Source organism: Octodon degus, unplaced genomic scaffold (genome assembly GCF_000260255.1).
Source record: "Octodon degus isolate 3935 unplaced genomic scaffold, OctDeg1.0 scaffold00022, whole genome shotgun sequence".
Lineage (NCBI taxonomy): Eukaryota > Metazoa > Chordata > Mammalia > Rodentia > Octodontidae > Octodon > Octodon degus.
Window position 1 is genome coordinate 15,620,189 of NW_004524598.1, and position 24,576 is coordinate 15,644,764.

The following is a 24,576-nucleotide window of genomic DNA, read 5'->3' on the forward strand; positions in this document are numbered from 1 at the left end:
TTGCCTCTAGCCTCTTTGCAGGGAGTTCTGCTGAAGGGTTCAGTGCTGGGCCTGCACTCTGGGTCAAAAGAGGATCCGTGGGCCCCGGTTCGTCTCACTCACTCCTCAGGCCTGGGCTCTGGGTCTATTCAGGATCCCATGGGCCCTGAGTTGTCTAACTCACTGCTGGGCCTGCGCTCTGGGTCTGTTGGGGATCCTGCACCCCGGTCTTCTCACTCACTCACAGGGCCTGCGCTCCCGGTCTGTTCAGGATCCGGCGGCCCTTGGTGGTCTCACTCACTCGCAGGGCCTGCGCTCTCGGTCTGTTCAGGATCCCGCGGCCCTGGGTCCTCTCACTCACTCTCCCGGCCTGCGCTCTGGGTCTGTTCAGGTTCTCGAGATAAAATCTCAGTGTTGTTTTAATTTGCATTTCTCAAATGACCTCTGATGATGAACATTTTTCATATATTTACTTGCCATTTGTATTTCTTTCTCTGAGAAGTATATGTTCATCTCAGATTCCCTTTTTTGTATTGAGTCTTTGAGTTTTGGGGAACTGATTTTTAAAAATTTTTTATATGTTGTAGATATAAGGCCTTTATCAGAGAGCAGTTGGCTATAATTTTTTCTCAGTTTGTGGGTTTTCTTTTTACTCTATTGATTTCTTTTGACATGCAGAAACTTTTCAAATAGATGAGATCCCAGTTGTTGATTCTTTGAAGTATTTCCCATGCATTTGGGTATATTAAATTCAATAGAATAGTAGCAATCTGATATTTTTATGAGAAGAGAATTTGAGAATACATAGAAAATGGATCTTAACAATGTTGTGTGATTTTCCTATAACAAAACTTTGACTGACTCGTGACAGGCATCCTTATTGCTTAGGTTGTGGTCTTGGAGAAACACTTTCTCTAAGAGAAGCATGGATTTCTTAGGGGTACTGGCTCCTTTCAGGCCTGAGGCTGCATATTTTCATAATTAACCTGGAACAGGAAGGAAGGTTCCTACCCAGTAGCTGTTATTTACATGTCAGAAGCTCCGAGACAGTGTGAAGAATCTTCCACTTGAGAAAGATAGGACGGTTTGAGTATCATGAAGAAAATATCTGTGTTGGATGGAATATCTTTAAATTTGTGAGTTCATGTTGGTCCCATTAAGAATGCATTAGTTATATTTCAGCTCACGAGTTACGGTGCCTGTGGACTCATGTATGCACATTGCTGTACCCACACACCACTGCCACCACCTGTAGCTATGTGGAAAACCTCTAAGAATTCTAGTAAACTTGATTTTAGTACAAGAATTCTAGTAATCTACTAAACTTGATTTTTACTAAAAATGCTGATAAGGAGAGAATCAAAGAGTTTCCTTTTTCTTATGATGACCAAATAGTAGATACGGTAAAACTTCTCTTTAAACTGTTTTCCAGTAAATAAATAGTATCATTGGAATAATACCACTATTTTGTAACCCCTAAGGAATTAGTGCATTTAGCATATGCCTCAGAGGCTGCTACCATCATAGAAAGGAACACTAGTTACTATGTTTGCCGATCTTATCAACTCCTGAATTGTCTTGTGCAAAAAGCGCACATGAACCTGATTAAGTTTCTAGATACAAATTCTGATTTTCCAAGAAATACAGGGAAAGATTGCCATGCTCATCTATAGTTCTGGGGTGTAAGTAACAAACTCAAGATTGTGCGCAACTCTGTTGGACAAATTAAGTGATGGGACCTAAAGATAGTTTCTGATATAGGCAATAAAACTATTAGCTATAAGGATGATACCATAAAACTCAGGCAAGTGGTTACTTGTAGAGAGAAGTGTTTCTGAGGGGGAAATGTGAATGGTTTTTAGGTAGCTGTGAAGATTATCTCTGTTAAGGGTGATGTATATGATGGTTCATGAACCTGCGCCTTTGTTGCCTATGGTTCTCTGTTTTGAGATACAGTAATACTGCCGCAAAGCTTTTAAGTGAGGATGAGACATTTAAAGAAATCATTGAATTTTAGTATTTTAATTTACTAATGTAAATTAATTTATACACTATATTTTGTAATTAAAATTAATTTAAGATTTAATTTAAAGTTACTCGTCAAGTTTTCCTAGGAAATAAAGGAAGGACAGGTAGTGTTAAAGAATTTAGTTGAAAGTTTAAGAGTTACAAACAGCAACTAGGGACACAAATCAAAGATTCAGGAGAGCCACGTGCAAGGACTTTCGGCATGTGGGTGATTTGTCATCTCTGGTACACGCTGTTGCCCTCACACTGCAAAATGCAGTAAGCGGGCTGTATGCTGGCCATGCCTGTGTGTGTACGCTATTTTCAAAATGCTTTTATATGTGTTATTCAATAAAAACTGTAGATGAAGCCAGATGTGGGGACACATGCCGACAATCCCAGCACATAGGGAGGCTGAGGCAGGAGAAAGGTAGGTTCTAGGTGGTCCAGGGCAGCTTCGAGCTTGGCTAGACCCTGGGGCAGGAAAAGAGCTGAAGGATGTGGCTCAGCGCAAAAGCTTTGAGAAAGGCCTTGAAAAATTCAATGGTGATGACAGTTTGACAAGTCTGAAGTAAATTAAATTCTCTCTTTTTGTTTCCTGCCAGAGGTCTTTTTATTAGTATCCATGATCGGGGGCATATTGCTTCAGTTCTAAATGCATGGCCAGAAAATGTTGTTAAGGTAAGTTACCAGATTTTTCCCGTGAGGCAGTTTCTTTCTCTGTCTCAAAGCAGTTGAGATGATAGTGACAGTTCTCATGCCTACAAGATAGGATTCACCGCCTTTGACAGTGGCTATCACATAATTTAGATTCATTTTATGTTTGCATAGTGAATTAATTATATTCTAAAGCTATTTAGAGACTAGTTTTTTCCATTATTTCTTGATATTTATTTATTCATTAAAAGTGATTATATATACGATGTGCTTAACATCTGAATTTCTTTATGTCAAACCCATAATCATACCTGCTGTGTTTATCCACCCACTAAGAGGAGCCCATGTAGGCAAAAGAAATCTGTTAATACTTTTGTTTCATCATTGTGTCCTAAATAGCTCTGTGAGTAAGCTAACAAAAATAAACTAAGTACCAGACATGTAGCAGCTTTCTGGGGCAGACACTGGAGTGGGCCACTTGCAACTTGTAGTGAGGAAAGGGTGGCACAGACGAGTGGTGTGTGATCTTGGGACGCTCACTGCAGGATGCAGAGCTGGCCCCAAACGCCCAGCGCTTGGACACCACGCTCCGCCATTTTCCTTGCCTACGGGGGAGGAGATGACCCTCACTCACCTTTCACTTTCTCTTTTACCCCTTTTTTCCTGCTGGGTACCCATCAACTTAGGGGTATCTTTTAGGACTCAGATGGAATAAACCAATGTCTTTTAGTGAAATAGAAGCACTGCTTCAGCCCTGACTTCTGAAGTTTGACTCATTTTAATGATCTGTTAAAGCAGTTGGGACCAGAATTGCCAATTGGGTCACTAAGCTTCGTGCTAAAGCATTTTTCACTATTCCCACTTTCTGCAGTTTTTTCATTTTCTTCTGACTTGCTCTCTCAACTCCTCTCTCCCGCCAACTAAATTACTATCCGCAGATCTTGTTCTTCGCAACTATTCTATAAATGTGTTAATCGTATAAGTCATAAATGTGTGATGATCTAAGAAGGATATTTATATTTTAACCAAGAATCTAGAGATTTGAGTGACTGAATCAGTAGATAAAATAGTACCTTGTTATGCTGTTGTTCAGTAAACTGTCATCCAGCTCGGTCATCCAACTATCTGAGCTCTATGTGTTTAACTTTATTAATAGGCTGGCTTCATCTTTGGGCTCTTAATATTGAGCCCTCACTGAAGTTCTTAACTTTGCCCATTTTTTTTCAAAACCAAGTTTGGCATGTGGCACATAGTAGGCGCTTAGTAAGTGGTAGCTCCTGATTATTATAGAATACTGAAGTCTAAATTACATTTTTTATTTTCTAGCTGTAAGCGCATGTTAGATAGAACATAATAGGTTGTGTGCTGCACTGTAAATGCCATATTTCATTCATCCAGAGAAGGCTTGAATAGTCAGAAAACTTTTCTAGCAGAGTTGGAATTTAAGTCCAAACTAAAGTCCAAATTAGAGAAGTAGATACTATGATAAGAAGGAAATGTGTGGCTGGGCGTGGTGGCGTACACCAGTTTCGCAGCACTCTGGAGGCTCAGGCAAGAGGATCATTGTGCGTTTGAGACCAGCCTGGGCTACAAAGTGAGCGCAAGGCTAGCCTGAACTGCATAGTGAGACCCTGTCTCAAAGAAACAAAATTTTTTTTTTGTAAAGGGTCAGGGACTGGGGAGATAGCTTGGTGGTGTAAGAGCCTACTTGGCAAGCACTAGGACCCAGGTTCGATCCCCATTTCCCCATGCCATCCTGGCCTCAGAACCGTAGGTGCTGAGCCAGCCACCAAAATTGGGTGTGATGGTGCACCCTAGTAATGCCAGCTGTGGGGCGGCTGAGACAGGACAATCACTGTGAGTCAGCTGTGTAGCTAGACCCTGTACCAAATAATTTAAAAAATTATAAATGAAAGGGCCAGTATTGTAGATCAGTACCAAAAATAAATGATTATTATTATTTTTTTTTTTTTCTCATTAAACGTTTTATTCATGTGACCCCGGAACCCCACAGAATCAAAATCAACCCAGTTAAACCCAGCCCGCCTGGCAACCCTCCTCCTCGTGGCCCGGCTCCGGGGTGAAGCGCTGCAGGACGGCTGCGGCCGCATGGCGTCCAGGCTGGACGGGCGCCTTGCTCACACAGCGAAATGATTATTTTATTAAAGAAGGAAACATACAATGGTTTGATTTCTAAATTTCTGTGTAAAAACATTTAATTTTTTTTTTTTTTCACATTCTATAGGGATTTAAAGTTTAGAATATTGGGGCCAGGGAGATAGCTCAGTAGAATAAGTGCTTGCCTGGCAAGCACAAGGGCCTGAGTTCAATTCCCAATTCCGCAAAAAAAAAAAAAAAAAAAAAAAGGTTTGGAATATCCATGGTTGTTGGAAAATAGCAGTTTCCTCTTATGTCTAAGGTGTTTAATATTCAGACAGGTAGTGATGTTAAACTCAACTGCCTCTGTTACAGGGTAGTAATATCATTAAGCTTCTCTTCTGGATAGTTAACAACTAAAGTCTGCAGACTAAAAATTAGAGAAATAGCAGGGCTACAAAGATAGCCAATATTTTGGCCCTAGCCCTTCAAGGTCAGTGAAGACTCAGGACATAAGAGAACCTGTACTGTAACATCCTATAACCCAGTGGGGTCTCATTTTCTGATCAAGGAGAATATGGGGCCACAGAGGAAAGTGATTGACAATGTAAAGTGTGCCTAAGGAGAGTCACCTAGAGAGAAAACATTCTCTCAGGCTTTCACAGAGAGCAAATTGGTCAAGCAATGGCCATGACTCATCCACATAGCTGACACTGACGGGGGATATACAAGATGCTATACATGGTTCCAGGGTAAATCTTGAGGGGATTTGACTTACCTTGTCAGATACAAAAGTTACATTTTTAGTTATATAGGTCTTGCTTTAACTTGGTCTTAAACATCCAGCAGAAAAGCATAACCACAAGGTATAAAAAGTAATACTATGTTAATATGCTGAACTGTAAAAGTCTCAAGTCAACAACTTCTGACAATTGCCAGTTCTTCCCATAGCCCACTACTATTATGGACTATTGGACTATGTTGGGTTATTGTGCTGAATTGAAGTACCTGCAATCTTTAGACTGGTTTCAAGTATGAAAAGATCCTTTGAAGACTTCTCCAAATACAGCTTCTCTAACTGTAGTGGGTCACTCATCTCTGACAAAACAAAACAAAAAGTGGGGATAAATCGGGAGCCCTGAAACTAGGAAATTGATGAAATATGTGTAGGTAGGACTTAGCCCAGTGCCTAAGGCAAACAAGCTACCTCACTCCCGAGATGAACGTCCTATCTGGTTAAGGTTAGCTCTCAGTTGCTAGACAGCCTAGTGTCATGCATTACTAACTTCACAAATGTGTAGATAAAGGACTATTTTGTTGTGGAAAAAAAAGAAAAGAAATATGTATACACCCACAAGAGGGTTAGCATAGATACACATCTACTTTCTCTTCGTTCATTGAGAATAAAAGTTTGTACTAATGTTGTTTAGACAAGACATCATGTCTGCATCTTGTCATCTGAATAAGTACTACGAAGGCAACGAGCATTTATTGACTGTTGTGTGCCAAATGCTGTGCTATGTGGTGGACACATCGGCCTCATTTTGTGCAGCTACTCTGCAAAGTACATTTTGTGCTTCCAATTTTGCAAAAATCTATTCATCTGTTCTGTGTAGGCTATCGTGGTAACTGACGGAGAGCGTATTCTTGGCTTGGGAGACCTTGGTTGTAACGGAATGGGCATCCCTGTGGGGAAACTGGCGCTGTACACCGCCTGTGGAGGGGTGGATCCTCAGCAGTGCCTGCCTGTCACTCTGGACGTGGGCACCGAAAATGAGGTAAGCATTATTAAGTATGTAAAACAGATGTATATCTTTAAAAATGGCACCAGTTTTTGCATTTTGATCTCATTCTGTAAATCACTTCTGAAATCTTACAAAATTTGTCCTCTATGTTCTGGTTCTCCCTTGGTACATGAATCTTTCCCTGAATTTCTAAAAGAAAGTTATTATTTTCATTGTCCTTTTCCTTACTGTGTTACCCAATTTTGTTTTTTTTATGTATTTGGTACAGTGCCTCACTACGTAGCTCAGACTTGTAGTGATCCTCCTGTTTTCAGCCTCTCCAGTGCAGGGATCACAGGCATGTGCCACCACACCCAGTCTCGGTGGCCGGCTCAGCGTGCCCGGGGATGGGGCCAGCGTGGCCTGTAGTGCCAGGAATCGAATCTTGGTCTCTGCACTGGCCCAAGCAGGCGCTTAGTCCACTGAGCTATATCACCAGCCATAATTCTTGTATAAGTAGATTCCTTAGTCTTTTATGATGCTTTGAAAAGCATTTACAGCATTTTTTTCTGCAGAATGTTTTACTTTAAGATAGCATAGTTTCCTTTTTATTCTCACATAGTGCAGAAATTAACCCTGTAGGACTTAGTAATTAGACAAAATCTTCTTGTTCTGAAAGTCTATATTGACTCTAGATGGTCTGAAAGTTAGGCTTCCTTATTCCTTTATCAGTATTAGGCAATCTTGAAGTGAGATAGTATGTTAGACAATTATATTCTTTATCTTATACATGAGAGTTTATAATTTTGAACTGTGTATGTAAATAGTAATTTAATTTTTATCAAAGGATACATTTTAATAAAAACAGATTGCTTCTCTGGCATTTTCTTTTGCTGTACCCAGAGGTATGGCCTTTAAATCAAAACTGATCTCTTTAAACAGCTGTACTACAATTACAAATGCCCGTTGAACACTGGGATCTCTGCTGTGGGGACTTGGGCTGCAGGCAGGGGCAAAGGGCTTGCCGGGCGTGCTACCGTCACCACAGTGATGAGCTACTGTTTGCTCATTGGTGATTACAAGTGTATGATAGCAGGAAGGCTGTTTACTTTTGCAGAGTTTTTGAATAACTTATACAGTGTACTTATTTTATCACAGTGTTTTCAGTTGATTTTTCTTAGGTTTCATCAGTAGATACAAATATAACCTATAAATAATAATAATTTTCTTCTCAGTTGTATCCCTGTTTTTCTTAGTGTTTATATTTTCACGTTCTGAGTAATGAAAAAGAAAATGGCAGTGATAAAAAGCATCTTGTCCTGTGAAGGTTGAAAGTGTCTGCAGTGTAGCCCCATTGCTTATCTAGATCTCGTCCAGCGGCGGCGAACCCCTTAGAGACTGCGCGCCCCGACTGCAGCCCAGAGCCCACTTGCTGATCGCCGAGAGCCAGCAGTGGGATTAAACCTGAGTGCTGAAGTTGTAATTTAGAAGGAGAGCAGCCTGGTGGCTTGTGTCACGTGCCAGCAGCAGGGAGGGCTGTGTGTGCGCTGCAGCCCGCATGTCGCAGGCTCCCTGTCATGGAGAGCACTGCCTTGAGTAGTTGGGGCATTAGAACTGTTGTGGAAAACTCAGTTTGCTGGGATTGACAAAGGATTTTTGTTCTGCATGAACATTTATGGAGCCTAACGTTTAGTAAGTGCTTGTGAAGTTTCAGTCACAATTCGGAGGACTCAGAGTGTGTGAATTGTGCCAAGTCTGTGGTGTACCTTTCCGTGAGGGACGTGAAGTACCAAGAGGGCTGCAGAACTAGGAAGTGATGGAGGTGGGGACCTGGGCAAGCACGAGAGTGCTCAGCTGTTTCTCACCATGTACCAGTTTTACCAGCTTTGGATACCAAGGTTAGGCTTTTTCAGAAAATGAAACATTAAACTTTTAACACTGTCTAGTATAGTTACTACAGTGCAAGAATTCCGTTAGCCCGAATGATGACATCCACAGTCTTAAGAGTTTAAGGCTTTGTTCTACTTAATTTAAATTTAAACCTATTTTCCTATTTGCTTTTGCTGTTAATATATATATATATATATATATATATATATATATATATATATATTCTTTTTTGCATTTGAATTAATGATAGTGACTGAAGAACTCTTTAAGTAGTCACATTTCGCTTTGATTGTGCAGACTGACCTGCGTTAAGTTAGGGCTTATGTTTTGGAATAAGCATAGAGGCTATGTGAGATTTGGATTAGCTTTGCTGGTCCTGACACTGGATAGAACTACTCCAGTTCATGCCTCTGGGGCGAATTGTTGGAGTTCAAAATATGTTAGGAACACTGACATTTTCTAGGCTGTCCTAGCCAAAACTTTCATGGAATGGAGGATAGAAGAGTACTTGAATTTAACTAGCTACTCAACTCTTAATTTCCTTGATTTAGTGATTCTTAAATTTTACTCTTTAGTTCTTTTAGAGAAAACGTTCCTACAGTAATGTTTTAATCTCCTTGCTTTTGTGGCTTTCTATCCTGTTTTATAACTAAGTGGCAACACCAGTCAGTTTCTTTTCTTTTTTCTTTGCAGTACTAGGGATTCTACCGACAGCTCACTCAGTGAGCTATGATCCTCCCATTTTTGTGGTTACAGTAAACATTTGTCTTCTTTAAATTTTTCTTTTTTTTGTTCACAATTTTGGTACTTTATTATTAATAAAGTTAAAGACACATTTATTCTACAACCTGTAGTAGGGATTTAGCATTTTTATTTGTCCACTTATCAACAAATGTTTTAGGTTTTCTACTTTTTAGGTACTATAATGTTGTGATGAAATCTGTATGACAATATTTATGGGAAGTTTTTCATTTCTGTTGGTTATATGCTTACGAGCACTGCTGGGCTGTAGGTGACGTTGGAGGAAGTCAGAAACTCTATCCGGAGCGTGCACACTGTCTGTACTGCTTCCCATGGCCACCAGCAGTGAGTGAAGGGCACGTCTCTCCACATTCCTGCCGGCACTGTGTCTTCTCTGCTACAGCCAGCCTAGCTGGTGTGAAGAGACACCTTACCGTGACTTCATTTCCACTGCCCGTGTGGCTGCTGATGAACAGAGTTAAATTTTTCATTTTTATCAGTATATACATTTGCAGTACGTAACGGTGCATTCACAGTAGAGGATTGGTACATGGGCATCGCAACACATCCCAGCTCCTTTAGCCCTCTCTCCACTCATTCCTTTTCTTTTTTTTCTTTTCTTTTGTACCAGGGATCAAACTCAGGACCTTACACTTGCCAGGCAGGTGCTTAAAGCCACTGAGCTATCTTCCCTCTTGCTCTTTTTCTTGCCCTTTTTAGTTTTCATTTTGAGGCAGATCTAAGTCACTTAGGCTGGATGTGAACTTGTTACCCTGCTGCCTCAGGCTCCCTCAGGGCTGGGATGACAGGCGTGAGCCACCTGTCTACTTCTGCATAGTTACTTATCCAGAAGAACATTATTAGCATACTCAAATAAAAATTAGATGTTTTAAAAAAGCAAACACCAAGTATTTTCTTCTTTCATCATAAATATCATTGCTGAGAAACAATGAAAATATAAACAGAATTAGTTTTTACTTTTTATATAGTCAGAGTTGCACGACTACTTCCAAATCTCTACAGATTTCGTTTTAAATGAAAGAAGTTTCACTGAGGCCGAGAGGTTCCTGGGTGTAAGTGTACTTTTACTCAGTCTGGGCACAGTGGTGCGTGTCTGTAGTCCCAGACACCGCCCAGAGGTGGCATGAGTCTTGGAGAGTCAGGCGGGCTGTGTAGAGAGAGACCCTGTTTAAAGAACACTTTAAGTCAGGAAGAAAATGTGAAATGTCCAGTGTATAAAATGCCTAGGGATACGTGGACAGAGATAATTTGCAAATGAAGAAATAAAAACGGTTAATAAGCTGATGAAAATACGTCCAACACAAAGAGTTCTGGTGTGCCATTGCACTGTAGGGTTTCTGTGGATAACAGTACGTACTGTATATTTTAGAAAGGTGGAAGAGAGATTTTCAGTGACTATACCATGCAGAAATAATAAGTATTTCAGGGGACAGGTCTGCTTTGACCTGGAGTAAACAGCTCACAATACATTCATGCATCAGGACATCACGTGGTACCCCATTAAGAATTTTATGTTTTTATGTCAGAATAATTTGTAAAAGATAACATAATTAAAAAGCTGAATTATACCAGAAAAATATAAATGAATGATTCTTGATAAATTTTTGTGCTACTTTATATACACGCAGATAGCAGATATTAATAATACATTTAAAAAAAATCTTTATCCTGTACAGGGTCTTGCTCTGCAGCTTAGCCTCATAGTGATCTTCCTGTCTCAGCCTCCCCAGCGCTGCGCTTACAGGCGCGCAGCACCATGCCTCGTTATGGTGGCTGGCACGGGGCGCCCGCGGTTCATGGCATGGGGTACTAGGATGGAGCCCAGGTCGTTGCACTTGTCAGGCAGGCGCTGAGACCACCGAGCTATCTCCCCAGCCAAGCAAATATACAAGTGTGTCATGTATTTATATTTCACACTCAAAATATATAAAAAATATAATATTTTACTGGTGGCTGCACAAAATAGATTTATATACCGTGGGTGTAATTTGTTCCATGTATGTTGAAGGAGAGCGTTTAATACAAGTGTTTGTCCTTCGAATGAAAACTTTCACCACCTACTACTATGTGAAAAGGGAGTATAGCACAGTCTGTGCTATTACTCCAGTTTTGTACAAATAAAGTCTGTGTATAAATGTGAAGAAAAGGCTCTAGAACAACATGCATAGTGGTATTTGTTTTCAATTTCAGTTTTTAGTATTCTCAAACATTCCTAGTAGCAAAAGTATCTTTCTCATGTTAAACAGAAAATAGTAAGAAATATTTTTTCATTCCCAGACATCAAATTGTAAGGCTAGAAATGTGAGAAACAAGAACAAAAGGAAAGAGGGCCAGTGAAATAGCTCAGCGGTCTAAAGTGCTTGCTTAGACAAGCTCAGGCAGGCGAGGGGACCGCACATTGATCTGCAACAACTCGTGTAGGGCCAGCCCTGCCGTCAGGGTGGGATAAAGAAAAGAACAAAAGGAGAGCTGGAAATGGTTATGGTTATTTTCAAATAAAGAAATGCTAATCCCAGCACTCCAGAGGCTGAGGTAGGAGGATTGTTGTGAGTTTGAGACCAGCCTGGGTTACAAAGTGAGCTCAAGGTCAGCCTGAATGGTGTGGTGAAACCCTGTCTCAAAAAGACAAAATTAAAACTAAACAAAAAAAGGGGATACAAAAACACACAAACAAAAAGACAAAAAATAAATAAGTGCCTCAAATAAAAATTTCTGTGGGTTCATAATTGATACAATCATAAGATAATTTGTATATTTATCAATATATTCCCTCGTTTGATTTTTTGAGCTCGATTATTTCTGTCTGCTTTGTGTTTTAGTTCTTTCCTCCTAATGTTGTTCTGTCTGTCGTGCTTATTTATAAGTCTCCAGCGGTACCATGTGATTTGGTGCGATGCCTAGTGCCAGAGAATCTAGCCTTTCCCAAGTGCTTGGCTAATGCTAATTTAGTCTACATCAAAGATCTGTTGAGTACTGACTTTTCACCACGACGTGGTCTTCGTTCTGAGAGTTAGTCTTGTTGCTGTTTGTGCCCAGCTACTACGTGGTCCATGGAGCCATCATAAAAATTGAATATTCTTGTTGAATTGCTTCTGTGTAAGTTTTCTGGCTGGCAAATTTTCAAGAATGTACTCACTTTTCAGGTCTCATCTTTAATGTTCTTAGTCAAGACTGAAATTTTAAAAAATGGTTTTTGACAGGCACATTATTATTGGAAGAGTTTTCTAACATATTTTAATTCAAAAACCTTATCTTTTCCATAAATGTTGGTGTTTTGTAAACAGACATCTTTTTGGTGTGTATTTATTAGTTGGGAAAGAATGGTAGGAAAGAGGAGAGGACACATGTAGAATTGTTTCTCAACTGTTCTTTTTTTAATTCATATTTTAAAAGTCTAAATATATTCCAGACGTGAAGAAATTGTTATAATTTTGGCAGCAGTTAGTAGGATGTTGGAACGTCAATCTTGGCTGCCCAGAAGCCTGTCAGTAGATGGTGTAATGATTTCATGTGTTAAGAAACAGCTAGGCTTTACCGCAGTACTCGGTTTCAGATTTTCTACTTCATCTGAAATACATTATTGCAATTTAACATGTTAACTTCGAGCTAGTCAGCTTTAAGTCAATATTATGTAGTTCATTATAAGTGAGATGCACTGGCCGAATCAAGACAATTTCACCAGGAAAGAGAGGGTCCCTGTTAATAATTACACTGTTGGGCCGGCCAGATAGCTCAGTGGTCAGGTAGCTCCTCTTTAATCTCTTTTTTTTGGAGCTCAGTGATCTAAAAGGCCTCCTTAAGCAAGCTTAGGCAACAGCAGGGACTGCGATTTGATCCCCGGTACCACATGCCGTGTCAGCCCACCCCCAGGGCAGGCTGAACTGGCCACAAAAAAAAAAAAAAATTGTACTATGACAACAGGTGTGAACTTGGCTATGATTTCTTTTATTTTTTATTAAGTTTCTTGGTACCATTTAGATATATATAATGACCACATTTATCATAGGGAATTTGTACCTGTACATGATACATGTTGAATCTCTTTTTTTCATATTCCCTGTCCCTTGCTTCAACCCCTTTTCCCCTCCTTATTTACAAAGCTTTGTTTTTATTTTATCCTTGTTTTATCACTTTTTCTTCTCTTCCTTTTCCCCTCTTGCCTCCCTAGTTCCCCTTTCCTTTTGAACAATTTCTTCCTATTTCACAATGTCTATTAGACATCTTGGTCTTTATCTACACTTGTAGTCGCTCAACCCAGAGAGACAGTGTAGTATTTACACGTTTGTCTGATTTATTCCGCTTAACAGTGTGGTCTCAGGGTCTATTGATGTAGCTGTAAATGCCTCAGATTTATCCTTCATGGTTGTGTAGAACTCTCTATATAAAAAGTTCTTTATATCAAATATAAAGAACACCACATCTTTGTATTCACTCAGCAGTTGCTTGGCTTTAGGATTGCGTCCTAGATTCAGCCATTGCAAAACGTGCTGCTGTCAATATGGCATATATTGCGAGGCTTTGTGAAGGTACCAAAGAGGAGAAACGCTGGGTCAAATGGTTTCTCTAATCCTACTTCTTTATTTTTATTTTATTTTTTTAAAGAATACAAAATAGTAAACAAATATTAGAAATGATGAAAATTTTCATTAAACAAAGTAATAGGAATTCAACAACGGTTGCTATATTTGCATGATGTTATCTTCACATTAGTGGTTTAGGTTACTAGATAGAAACCTGAGAAACTGGTTAAAAAAAGACCACCACGACCACCACGACCACCATCAACAACAAATGGAGTAAGAAATTAAAAAGAAAAAAAAAAAGAGTAAAAGAAAAAAAAATGTTAAACGTTAACTTCTCCTTTCAAAAGACCAGCAGCAAATGGCAGTACAATTATCCAGGCTATCCTGCATATATACATAAATACAGCTTTTTCCCTTCTTTCTTTAGATCTTGTCTTCATCCCAGGGTTTCCTTCTCATTGAACAGGTTCTCCCCATGTCCCAGCAGCTACTGTATCTTTCAGATTTTATTCACTCTTCCAGGTTCTCACACTAGGGAGGCAGTACAGTGTTTACACTGATCTGATATATTTCACTTACCAGTACAGACTTTAGTTGAATCCATTTATCTGCAAGGCCTTGAACTTTATCTTTTTTCATAGCTGAGTAATGCTCCATTGTGTAAAAAATCACATGCTTTTTATCCATTCCTCAGTTGATGGGCACTTGGGTTATTTCCAAGACTTAGCTATGAAAAGTTGCACTGCTATAAACATGGGTGCACGTATATCATTATCCTAGTACTTTAAGGACTCTCCATGTGTTTCCATAGTGGTTCCCAACAGTGGAGAAGGGTTTAGCTTTTTCGACACCCACACCAGGATTTGTTAGGGTTGATTTCTTCATAATGGCTATTCTTTCAGGAGTGAGCTGGAACACCAGTGTTGTTTTGATTTGCATGTCTCAAATGACCATTGATTTTGAATACTTTCAGATATATTTATTTTCTATTCCTACTCCTTTATCAAAGCAGTGTGCATTCACTCAGATACCCATTTTTTAAAATTGGATCTTTAAATCTTGAGTGTTCTGAGTTTTTTCAGTTCTTTATATTTGCTAGATATTAGTCCTTTGTCTGAGGAACAACTAGCTAAAATTACTTCCCACTCTAAGGGATGTCTTTTTCACTGGTGATTTATTTGGCAGTGCAAATCATTTAAATAAAATGAGATCCCAGTTGTTGATTTTTTTGTAGTATTGCACATGCAGTCCAAGCTTTGTTCATGAAGTCCTAGCTTACACCATTGTCTTCCAAAAGTTCTACCTGTCTTATCTTTCAGCACAGTTAGTGCTTCTTTGATCCATTTGATTTAGTTTGTTGCATGGGAAAAGACATGGTTCTAGTTTTAGTTGTCAGCATGTAGAAAGCCAGTTTTTCCATCCCCAAAGAGATTCTCTGTCTTTCAGTGAATGTGTTTGGCCCCTTTGTCAATGATAAGGTGGCTGGGTATGTTTGGGTTTGCTTCTGCATCTTCTAATCTGTTCCAGGTCTTTTTTTATCCTCAGGTCTTTTTTTTGTCTTTCTAATACCATGCTGTTTTTATCATGCTAGCTCTGTAGTATAGTTTTAAGTCTGGGATTGTGATGCCTCTTGCCTTGCTTTTTGCTGCTTGGTTGGTTTTTTCTCATTTCAAATGAATTTTAGGATTGTTTTCTCTAGTTCCATGAGGTATGCTAGTGGTGCTTTGATTGGGATTGCATTAAACCTGTATAACAATTTTGGTAATATGGACATTTTTACTAAGTTGGTTTTTCCTATCCAAGAGCAAGGAATATCTGTTTTCTGATACCTTCTTCAATCTTCTTTTTCAGAGTACTATAGTTTCCAGTATAAAGATATTTTAGTTCCTTTGTTAGATTGATTCCTAAGTATTTTATTTTTTTCAATGCTACTATGAAAACTGTTGTTCTCCTAATTTCTCTCTCAAGGAATTGGTTTCCATTTGTGTACAGGAATGCTGTTTAGGGTTGACTTTGTATCCGGTTATACAACTGAATTTGATTATTAAGTGTAAAAGCCTTTTGGTGTTTAGGATCTTCTATGTAGAGTGTCCTGCAGATAATGGTAACTTAACTTCTTCCTTTGCTATCTTTATCTGTTTCATTTCTGTTGTCTAATTGTTCTGGCTAATGAGTAAGAATAGCAGTAGTGGACATTCTGGTCTTGTTGCTGATTAAGGAGAGAAAGCTTTCAATTTTGACCATCCAGTATGATGGGTTTGTCATAGATAAGTTTTATCAAATCAGGATATTGACTATCCCAATTTTTGGTAGAGATTCTATTATGAATGAGTGTTGGACTTTGTCAAAAGGTTTTTCTGCATGTACTGAGATGATCATACCTTGGCTCTGTTGATGTGATGTTTTACGTTAATTGATTTGCATATGTTGAACCATTCCTGCTTCCCTGTGATGAATCCCCCTTGGTCAGGGTGTATAATCTGGATGACTTGCTGTATTCTTTTTGCCAGTATCTTATTAAGGATCTATGTTCACTAGGGATGTTGGCCTGTAATTTTCATTTTTGATTGTGTTCTTCTCTAGTTTTTTAATCACGATAATACTTGCTTCCAGGAATGATTTTGGAAGTGCTGCTGCTGCCTTTTCAATTTCTTTAGCTTCAGCATTAGTGGCATTACATCTTCTCAAAATTTCTGGTAGAATTCAGTAGTGAGTCTTTCATGACCTATGATTTTCTTTGTTGGTAAGTTTTTAATTAAATCTTCAGGGGCCAGGGAGATGGCTCAGTAGACTAAATGCTTCCCTGGCAAGTGCAAGGGCCTGAGTTCAATCACTTGTTCTACCAAAAATAAAAATAAAAAAATTCATCTTCAATTTATTTCACAGATAAAGGATTATTTAGACTGTTCACATCTTCTTTAGTCAGCTTTGAAAATTTATATGTGTCTAGGAATCTGTCCATTTCTTTTGTGTTTTCCATCTAAATGGAAGTAATTTCTTTTGTGTTTTCCATCTGCAGTATCTGTTGTGATTTCACCATTTTCCTTCCTAATTGCATGGATTTGATTCTTTTTTTTTTTTTTTAAACCCTTTTTTTGATAAGATTGGCTAAGGATTTATAAATTATATTTATTCTCTCAAAGAACCAACTCTTTGATTCATTGATTATTTCTATTGTTTTCTTAGTCTCAATTGTGTTAATTTTTGCTCCAACTTAAATAATTTCCTCCCATGTATGAGCTTTGTATTTAGCCTGTTCTTTTTCTATAAATTTGAGATTCAGTATTATTAGGTTGTTTACTTGAGCTCATTCTGTTATTCTGATCTTGGAGTTCAACACTATAAATTTTTCTCTTAGGTCTGTTTTCATTGTGTCCTATACATTCTAGTGTGTTGTATCAGCATTATCATTTAATTTGACAGTATCATTAGATACTGTCTATTTTCTTTTCTAATTTCATCTGTGACCCTTTGGCTGTTCAGTAGGTTGTTATTTAATTTCCATATGTTTACGGAGTTTTTGTGGGTTTTTTTGACCATTGATTTCCAATTTGATTTATACTGTATTCTGATAATATGCATGGGATAATTTCAATTCCTTTGCATTTCGGCATGTTTTATGGGCTAAGATGCTGTCTACTTTAGAGACCATCCCATATGCAGCTGAAAATAATGTGTATTCTGATGTGAGTTGTCTGTAGACATCTACTAAGCCCATGTGTTTATGGGTTTGGTTTAATTCTGGTATTTCTTTGTTAACTTTTTGTCTATTTGTGACAGTAGGGTGTTAAGGTCTTCCATTGTAGTTTTGTTAGTACTTACTTTGTAATGGCCAGGATTGAATATATTGCCCACAGGAGACCAAATTAAAAGGAATTGCAGAACCTTTATTAATTAGCTGATTATTCATGTGCTCCCATTCCCACCTGGGGAAACATAAAAAGCCCAGTTCTTTGTTCCCTGCATACTTTTGTAGTTTCTTTGTTGCTATGGCAACCGGGCAGGGATGCAGTGTCCCTTCTATCTTATAGGTGCTGGGTCATGGCAGGAATGTCATGCCTTGTGTCCTGGAGGGGTGATGTCTCGGGCAGAGGGATTTGTGGCTAAGTGTGGGCAGTAGTCTGTAGCTCACTGCCGTAAGTGGCTCCTGTCTTTTCCTTATCTCCTGTATGTTTGTGAAGTTCTGACAGGGCAGGGGAAGGACCGAGGAATGGGGTAATTTAGGCAAGGCTGCTTCTGTGTAAATACTTCAGGCAGGGGTCAAACTAAACTGAGTTCTGCCTCAGTCTCATTCTACTTCTAAAAATGAATAGGGTATTATGCTAGATGCCATCCCTTACAATCTGATTTTTCATGTCCATTAATAGTTTTATATAGTTGGGTGCAAATCTGTATCTAGATCTGTATATATCTGTATCTATATCTATATTGCTCTGAAATATATTTTAGGAAGAGATAAAGCTACAGTCCCCAAAACATCAATAAAAAGATTCTGACAGAAAAGACAAACAATTTAACAGCAGAAAGACAGGGAAACAGCAATAGGAAGATCAGATGGTAAGGACTAGTCAGTATGTATCAACTGTAACCATCAAGGCAGTGGTCTCAATTCACCAGTGAGAAGAGATAGGCCCCATAGATCAAGAAACAAGATCTAACAATATGCTGTATATAAGAAACACTTAATTCAAAAAGAAATTTACAGAATGGAAGTCAATGGATGGAAAACAATCTTTTATGTGACAGGACCCCAGAAAAAGGCAGGTATAGCTATTCTATTTGAACACAAGTTGAACTTCAAAACAAGACTGGTCAAAAAAGTCATAGAAGGTCACTACATGCTTGTAGAAAGTAGAGGAACACTCCAAGATGAAGAGATACAGTATATATTGTCTTCATCTTCCTTTTTACCTAGGAGAGTATTTCCTTTCTCACTTCCTCCCTAGCTTCATGCATTTGTTTTCTAACTTCTGTTGGTATCATGCCAGAGAATTAAGGCATATGGCTTCTGATTTCTTCTCACTCTTTCCCTTGGATTTTTTCTGGCTGAGATAAAGGTCTAGGGTTGTGTTTTATTTCTGCGTCTTCTCTCTTTCTGTTTTATTTTGATGTTTGTATTGGTACTTGTACATTTGCTAAAGTAGTTAGCTTTATAACTGATTTTGAAGGGCCAAATAGATCAGTGGATTGAAGTGCCTGCAAGCAGGCGCAGGGGCCAGGGGTTTGATGTGTGGGCCTGCTGTGCCGGCCCCACCCCTGGGGCATGCTGAGAATGCAGTTGAGACTGGGTGTGGAGGCACATGCCTATAATTCCAAGTCCTGGGAGGCTGTAAACAGGTGGATCACAATGAGTCTGATCTAATAGTGAGACCCTGAACACCCTGTAGACCCTTCCCTAAAATTCAAAAACAAAACAAAACAAAACAAAAAACTAATTTTGAGGCTTCCCAAGGGGAAGCCTCTTTCTCTGAGATGTCTCCTACGTATAGGTGGGTTTTGATCTTTGTGTCTATCCCAAGTTTCTACCTTTCAAATTTACTAAGTATCAGGCATAGCTTCTGATTTTTTTTTTTTTTCCCCCCATTGGAACCAGGGATTGAACTCAGACCCTGGCACTCGCCAGGGAAGCGCTTATTCCACTGAGCCATCTCCCTGGCCCGAGGCATAGCTGTTTTGCTCTGGATCTAGTCATTTGGTAGGAACAGTGGTGAAGGGTGTGACCTCAGACCATCACAGTTTCCCATACAAAGGAGGACAGCTGATTGCAACCTGTATGATGTAATGACTGAAGTAGTACAGGTAGCAACCACAGTAGTATGAACACAGCCTAAAACCTGACAAACTGTGCTCACTATTAATTTCGTACCTTTATCTATAAGGGAAGACCTGCTGTTATATAACAAAGCCCAACCTTGTTTAGGAACTTGTATGAGTTTCCCCTCGGTACAGTGATTTTTACCCTGTGCTTGGGAGACTCAAGAGGGGTAGGAGATAAAGCAGAAAGCTAAATGAAGAGATATATAGTAGGTGTAGGACTGGAGACCAAGGGATGATCACCCAGGCTTGCAAAACTGGAGAAAGGGGCGAGGGAGAAGGAGGGAAAAGCCAAAGAGTATTGCAGTGGACAGAAAGACTAGCAAGAATGTTCACTCATATGTGAGTTATCATAACATTAAGAGCTAGTTGAGGAAAGAGACAAGGTGAATAGGTCAGAGCAAGAATACAGTAAAGACCTGAGGAACCTAAAACCAAACCAAAACAGATAAAATGAAACGACCAGCCCATTTGTATCTTTCTCCTGGTGCCTGTGGTTCCCTCAGGCAGAAGCCCGCGGATGCCCGCAGTGTGTACAGGTGGCGCCCTCTCAGTGAGACCCGTCTTCTCTGTTCCACTTCCACGTCTCTGCCTTGTTGCGCTTGTTGCTGGGTGGGTGTGGGGGTGCTGTGGGGGCCTCCCTGCTCCTGCTGGTGCTGCAGGGACAGCCAGGCCTGCTCTGATCTCCTTGCAGTGAGGGGTGCCAGCCTCATTTGTTGCAGGGCGGGAGGGGTTGTGCTGTCCACTCATGTTCTTCCCTGTCACTGGTGCTGTCATACCACTATGACACCACCGTGGTCCCTCGTGTTACTCAGTCACTGCTGTCTTGAGGTCATCCAGGGATGCTTGGCCTGCTTCAGTCTTCTTGCGTGGGGTTGGTGCTGTGGCTGTTTACATCCCACACATCCGTGCCCTTCTCACTGGCTTCAGCTCTGGTACCTAAGCTTGCTGTTGGCAGGGGACCCAGTTAGGGCGCTGTGTGTGGTGTGCAGAGGATAGCACAAGAGGGAGGGCCCTCGTGTGCCAAATCTGTGCTTTCTGGCTTGAGTTAGCCACACTTTTGCAGTCCATCCTTTTCCTGGAGGCTTCAGTGTATGAGGAATCTTGCTTGGCCGGCAGTGGCAGTGCCAGCAGAGGCCCTGTGGGCAGAGCCGCCATTTTGTAAAGAGCTATCTCTCTGTTTTGCTTGATGTACAAATGCCTTATTTCAGACTGATTTGGACATGTTTTAGGTGATTTTTTGAGTTGCTACAACATGGCTCCTCTCTTCAGCTGTGTTGAATCTCCTGTAATTTCTGTTAGCTTTCCGCCCTATTTCAGATGATTCACGTAGGTGAACCTTCTTAACAACCATACCTGCAAAAACATACCATTTCTCTGAAACCGCCCCCAAACTCAGTAGAGTTTTTACAGTGATGGTTGTGTTCATACGTATGATGTTGTGGGTTGGTAGTTTAGGCCTGGAAGTACACGAAATCTTGGATGCTCAGGACAGCTGTGCTTTCCTCAGTGTTGATTTTCTTTTCTTACAAATTACTCAGGTTTCATATACAAAATATGCTCATCTTTGCTCTGTGAGTCTTAACTTTCAGTCCAGTAATAGCCATAGCCCAATGATTGGTGTTCTGGCATGAAATCAAGTCGAGATGAGGTGAGGCTGCTTGTGCCACGTTGCTGCTTGCTGTGGTTCCCCGTGTGTGTGCCACACACAGACACACAGTTAGGGACAGAATAACTGTGATCAGCGTCCACTAAAATAGGTGGAGTAAGAGTCTTGGCTTGAGTTGGCCACACTCAGGCGGCAGGGGAACCTTCTTGGAGTTGGGCTACATTCTGCGTCCTCAAGAGCAGGTCTGTAGTTTACTGTCCTCAGGCTCTTGGCTCTGTCCTCTGGACTCTTGGCTCTGTCCTCTGAGGTATAGTAATAAGAAATGGTCTGTTTGACGATTGAGTAACTCTCTTAGCTTGCTTCCTGCCTGTGGAAAGTTGATAACCCAGAGTAGTGTTTTTATTTTAAAGTGTGTCTGTCCTAATTAATTCAAGTTGGCACAGCACCTTGAAAAGCTTTGTAGACTTCCTGTGCATCTGCTTGTAGTCTGCTCCGGTAGGCAGAGGACCTACCTACAGCTATTCATGAAACACACAGTTGTGACCTGTTGAGCACTACTCTGAAATTCAGGTATTTTCAAAAAACAGTGTTCTGTAATTTCCCTTGTTCAAGTCATACATACATTTTGTTAACTATGCTGCTATGAACTCCATATTTTGGAAGATTATTACAAATGAAACTATGTACTTAATTTCATTTCAGATATCCTTTGCAAGTTTAAAGAGATACATTTGATTTTTTGATCTTGGCCTTATATTCTGTGATTGTGTTAAATTCACATTTTTATACCAGATTTGTTATTGCTATGAATTAGTATTTTCTGTGTACATAATCACATGCATATAAATAAAAGTAAGCTTAGTTTTTACCTTTCCATCGGCGTTCTTACTTCCTTACTTTATCTTAGTGGCTGGCATCTCCAGGGTCATGCTGGGCAGTGGTAGCGCAGATGCCGGGGCCTTGTCTTCACCTGAGGAGACCAGCACTCGGGCTCACTGTGGACATGCTGGCAGCTGTGGGTTTCTCACCGCTGGGTTTCTCTGGATTGATGTTCCTTTTCATTCTTAGTTTACTGAGAGTTTTTGCTATAACTTGATGCATTTTACTGAAGATAAAGTATACTCCAATTTAAAACTGATTTATTGGGCCAGTGAGATAGCTCAGTGGACTAAGTGCCTGCTTTGGCAAGCGCAGGGACCAGGGTTCAATTCCTGCTCCTACATTCCATGCTGGCCCCGCCCCCAGGACACACTGAGCCAGCATCTAAGTCTGGCCCTGGTGGCGCATGGCTGTAATCTGAGCACAGGGGTGGCTGAAAACAGGAGGATCACTACAAGTTCGATCTGTGTAGTGAGACCCTGTACCAAATATTTAAAAAATAAAATAAAATAACAATAAAAAATAGAACTGATTTATTAATTAATGTTAAATATTGTATAGCCTAAATCTTGAATAGGGCATTGTTATCCCAGACATAATCAATTTAAGAAATAATTTAAACTGTATAAGCTTTAAAAATGTTTAAGAAAGACTCAAACCTAAAAATTCCTTTTAAAAATTGACCAGCTTCATATTTAAAGGCATAATTAAAATGTTGTTCCAGGGTTTTGAAAGTTGAAAAAAAATGTTTATTTTATTTTAATTTTAATTTTTAAAATTTTTTAGTGGCGCCAGGGATTGAATTCAGGCCCTTGTGCTTGCCAGGCAAGTGCTTCTTCAACTGTGCCATCTCCCCAGCCTCCTGGAAAAAAAAAATTTAACATTTGCTATTTTTCCATTTATTAAGGTAATTTAATACTTAAATCTCAATATTTTTCTTTGTGGAAAAAGTTGCCTGTAAAATCCGAGTTAGACCTTTCTAATTAGCACCACTCAAGACCTTATTTCCTTTTCTTTTCTTCAGAAAACTCAGAATATTTTTGGCAATTAGCAGTTTTTTTACATATAAATATAGATGTATTCAATGTAACACTATATAATAGTGTTAAGTAGATTAATTGTGAATCAGTGTTGCAAGATTTAATTCTATTTCTGCTCCTTTTATAGATGAAGAAATAAGTTTAGAAAGAATAAATTACAGGCTTATTTTGTTTTAGGAGTTACTCAGCGACCCACTGTACATTGGACTACGGCAGCGAAGAGTGAGAGGCCCAGCGTACGATGACTTTTTGGATGAATTCATGGAAGCAGTTTCTTCCAAGTAGGTATATTTTTATTTTATGTACATTTGAATTAAATTTCAAACATCTAAAGGTAAAGTAATACAACTTTTTAAAAATATCCAAGTCTGATCAGTGTGACTTAACTAATTAGATTTCCAGGATTTCAGTCGCCCCTCTGTTTCCCTACTCCCAGCTGCTGCCGGCCGAATGATAAACACGTGCGTGTCCTAAAAACAAGCATTTCTGTTGCTGTCCCCCTAAATACTTTTCTCTTGCAAGAATCTTGAGTACCTCAGCCTGTTACATGTAAGGAAGGAGACTGTGACAAGGGAAAATAAACGTAAACAATAAAAAGCTTCCCTTTGGCAATCTGTGTTTTTTTCCTGGGTGCTTTGGTCCTATTTGTACAGAGCATCGTGACTCTTGTATTAGAAGAAGCAGAGGAAGCAGTGGGGATAAGAATGTGGTGGCCCAGTCCCGGGGTCCTAATGAAAATAGGTATCCTAACCCCTGAACCTGAATTAGCTACAGTGTGTCACTAAAATGCAGTATTGTGTTTTCATGTAATCTGGTTAACATTTGACTGTGGGTCAAGTGCTACTGCGAAAGTTTCCGTATTTTTCTTGAAAATGGACTCCCACCATAATTACATTCTGGGTAAATTTTGTCATACCAACTGACAGTCATCTATTTTGTTAATGTATAAGTACAGAAACACTGTACTATTTAAAATACGCACGTTGACCTTGGTTTTTCACAACAAATTACTTCATTAAAATCAGCTGTAACTGATTTTATAACTTTTATGATTTTACTGAAATCGTGTCTCACAGCGGAAAGTGCTTTCATCAGTTTGTATAATGCTTACTACATACGGAATCTCTTATTACCCTGCATTTTAGAGCAGGGTGTATCTGTCAGTTCTTATGGGCTACTTTTTAAAATGACATACTTCATTTATTTATTTATTGCTGTATTGATTAAGCTATACTTATTCACAGAACTATTCGAGAAACTACAGGTTAAGCTCAGAATTATATGATAAATTACTTTCTAATAAGTTTTAAAATATTTATAAATATCTTACCCAGTGAATTCTTTTTTTTTTTTAAATTTAGGACAGGGTCGACAGGGTCGACAGGGTCTCGCTGTGTAGATCTGACTCACAGTGATTCTCCTTTTTACAGCCTCCTAAGTGCTGGGATTACGGGTGTGCGCCACCATGCCTAGTCTCAGTCACAGTCTCAGAGCACCCCAGGGGCAGGGCCTGGAACTACTGGCCCTTGCATCTGCCTAAGCAAGTGCTTTAATCTGCTAAGCTATTTGTCTGGCCCCCAGTAAATTCTTATATA

General features: G+C 39.5%; 1 protein-coding gene across 1 annotated transcript in view; it reads left to right on the forward strand.

Annotated features, from left to right (window-relative positions):
- Me1 (malic enzyme 1) overlaps positions 1 to 24,576 on the forward strand; it is a 134,829-nt gene that overhangs the window by 38,386 nt on the left and 71,867 nt on the right. Inside the window, exons 3-5 of the mRNA XM_004628258.2 lie at positions 2,592 to 2,667; positions 6,357 to 6,518; positions 23,159 to 23,262. Coding sequence (XP_004628315.1) covers positions 2,592 to 2,667; positions 6,357 to 6,518; positions 23,159 to 23,262 — 342 coding nt within the window. The remainder of the gene's footprint in view (positions 1 to 2,591; positions 2,668 to 6,356; positions 6,519 to 23,158; positions 23,263 to 24,576) is intronic.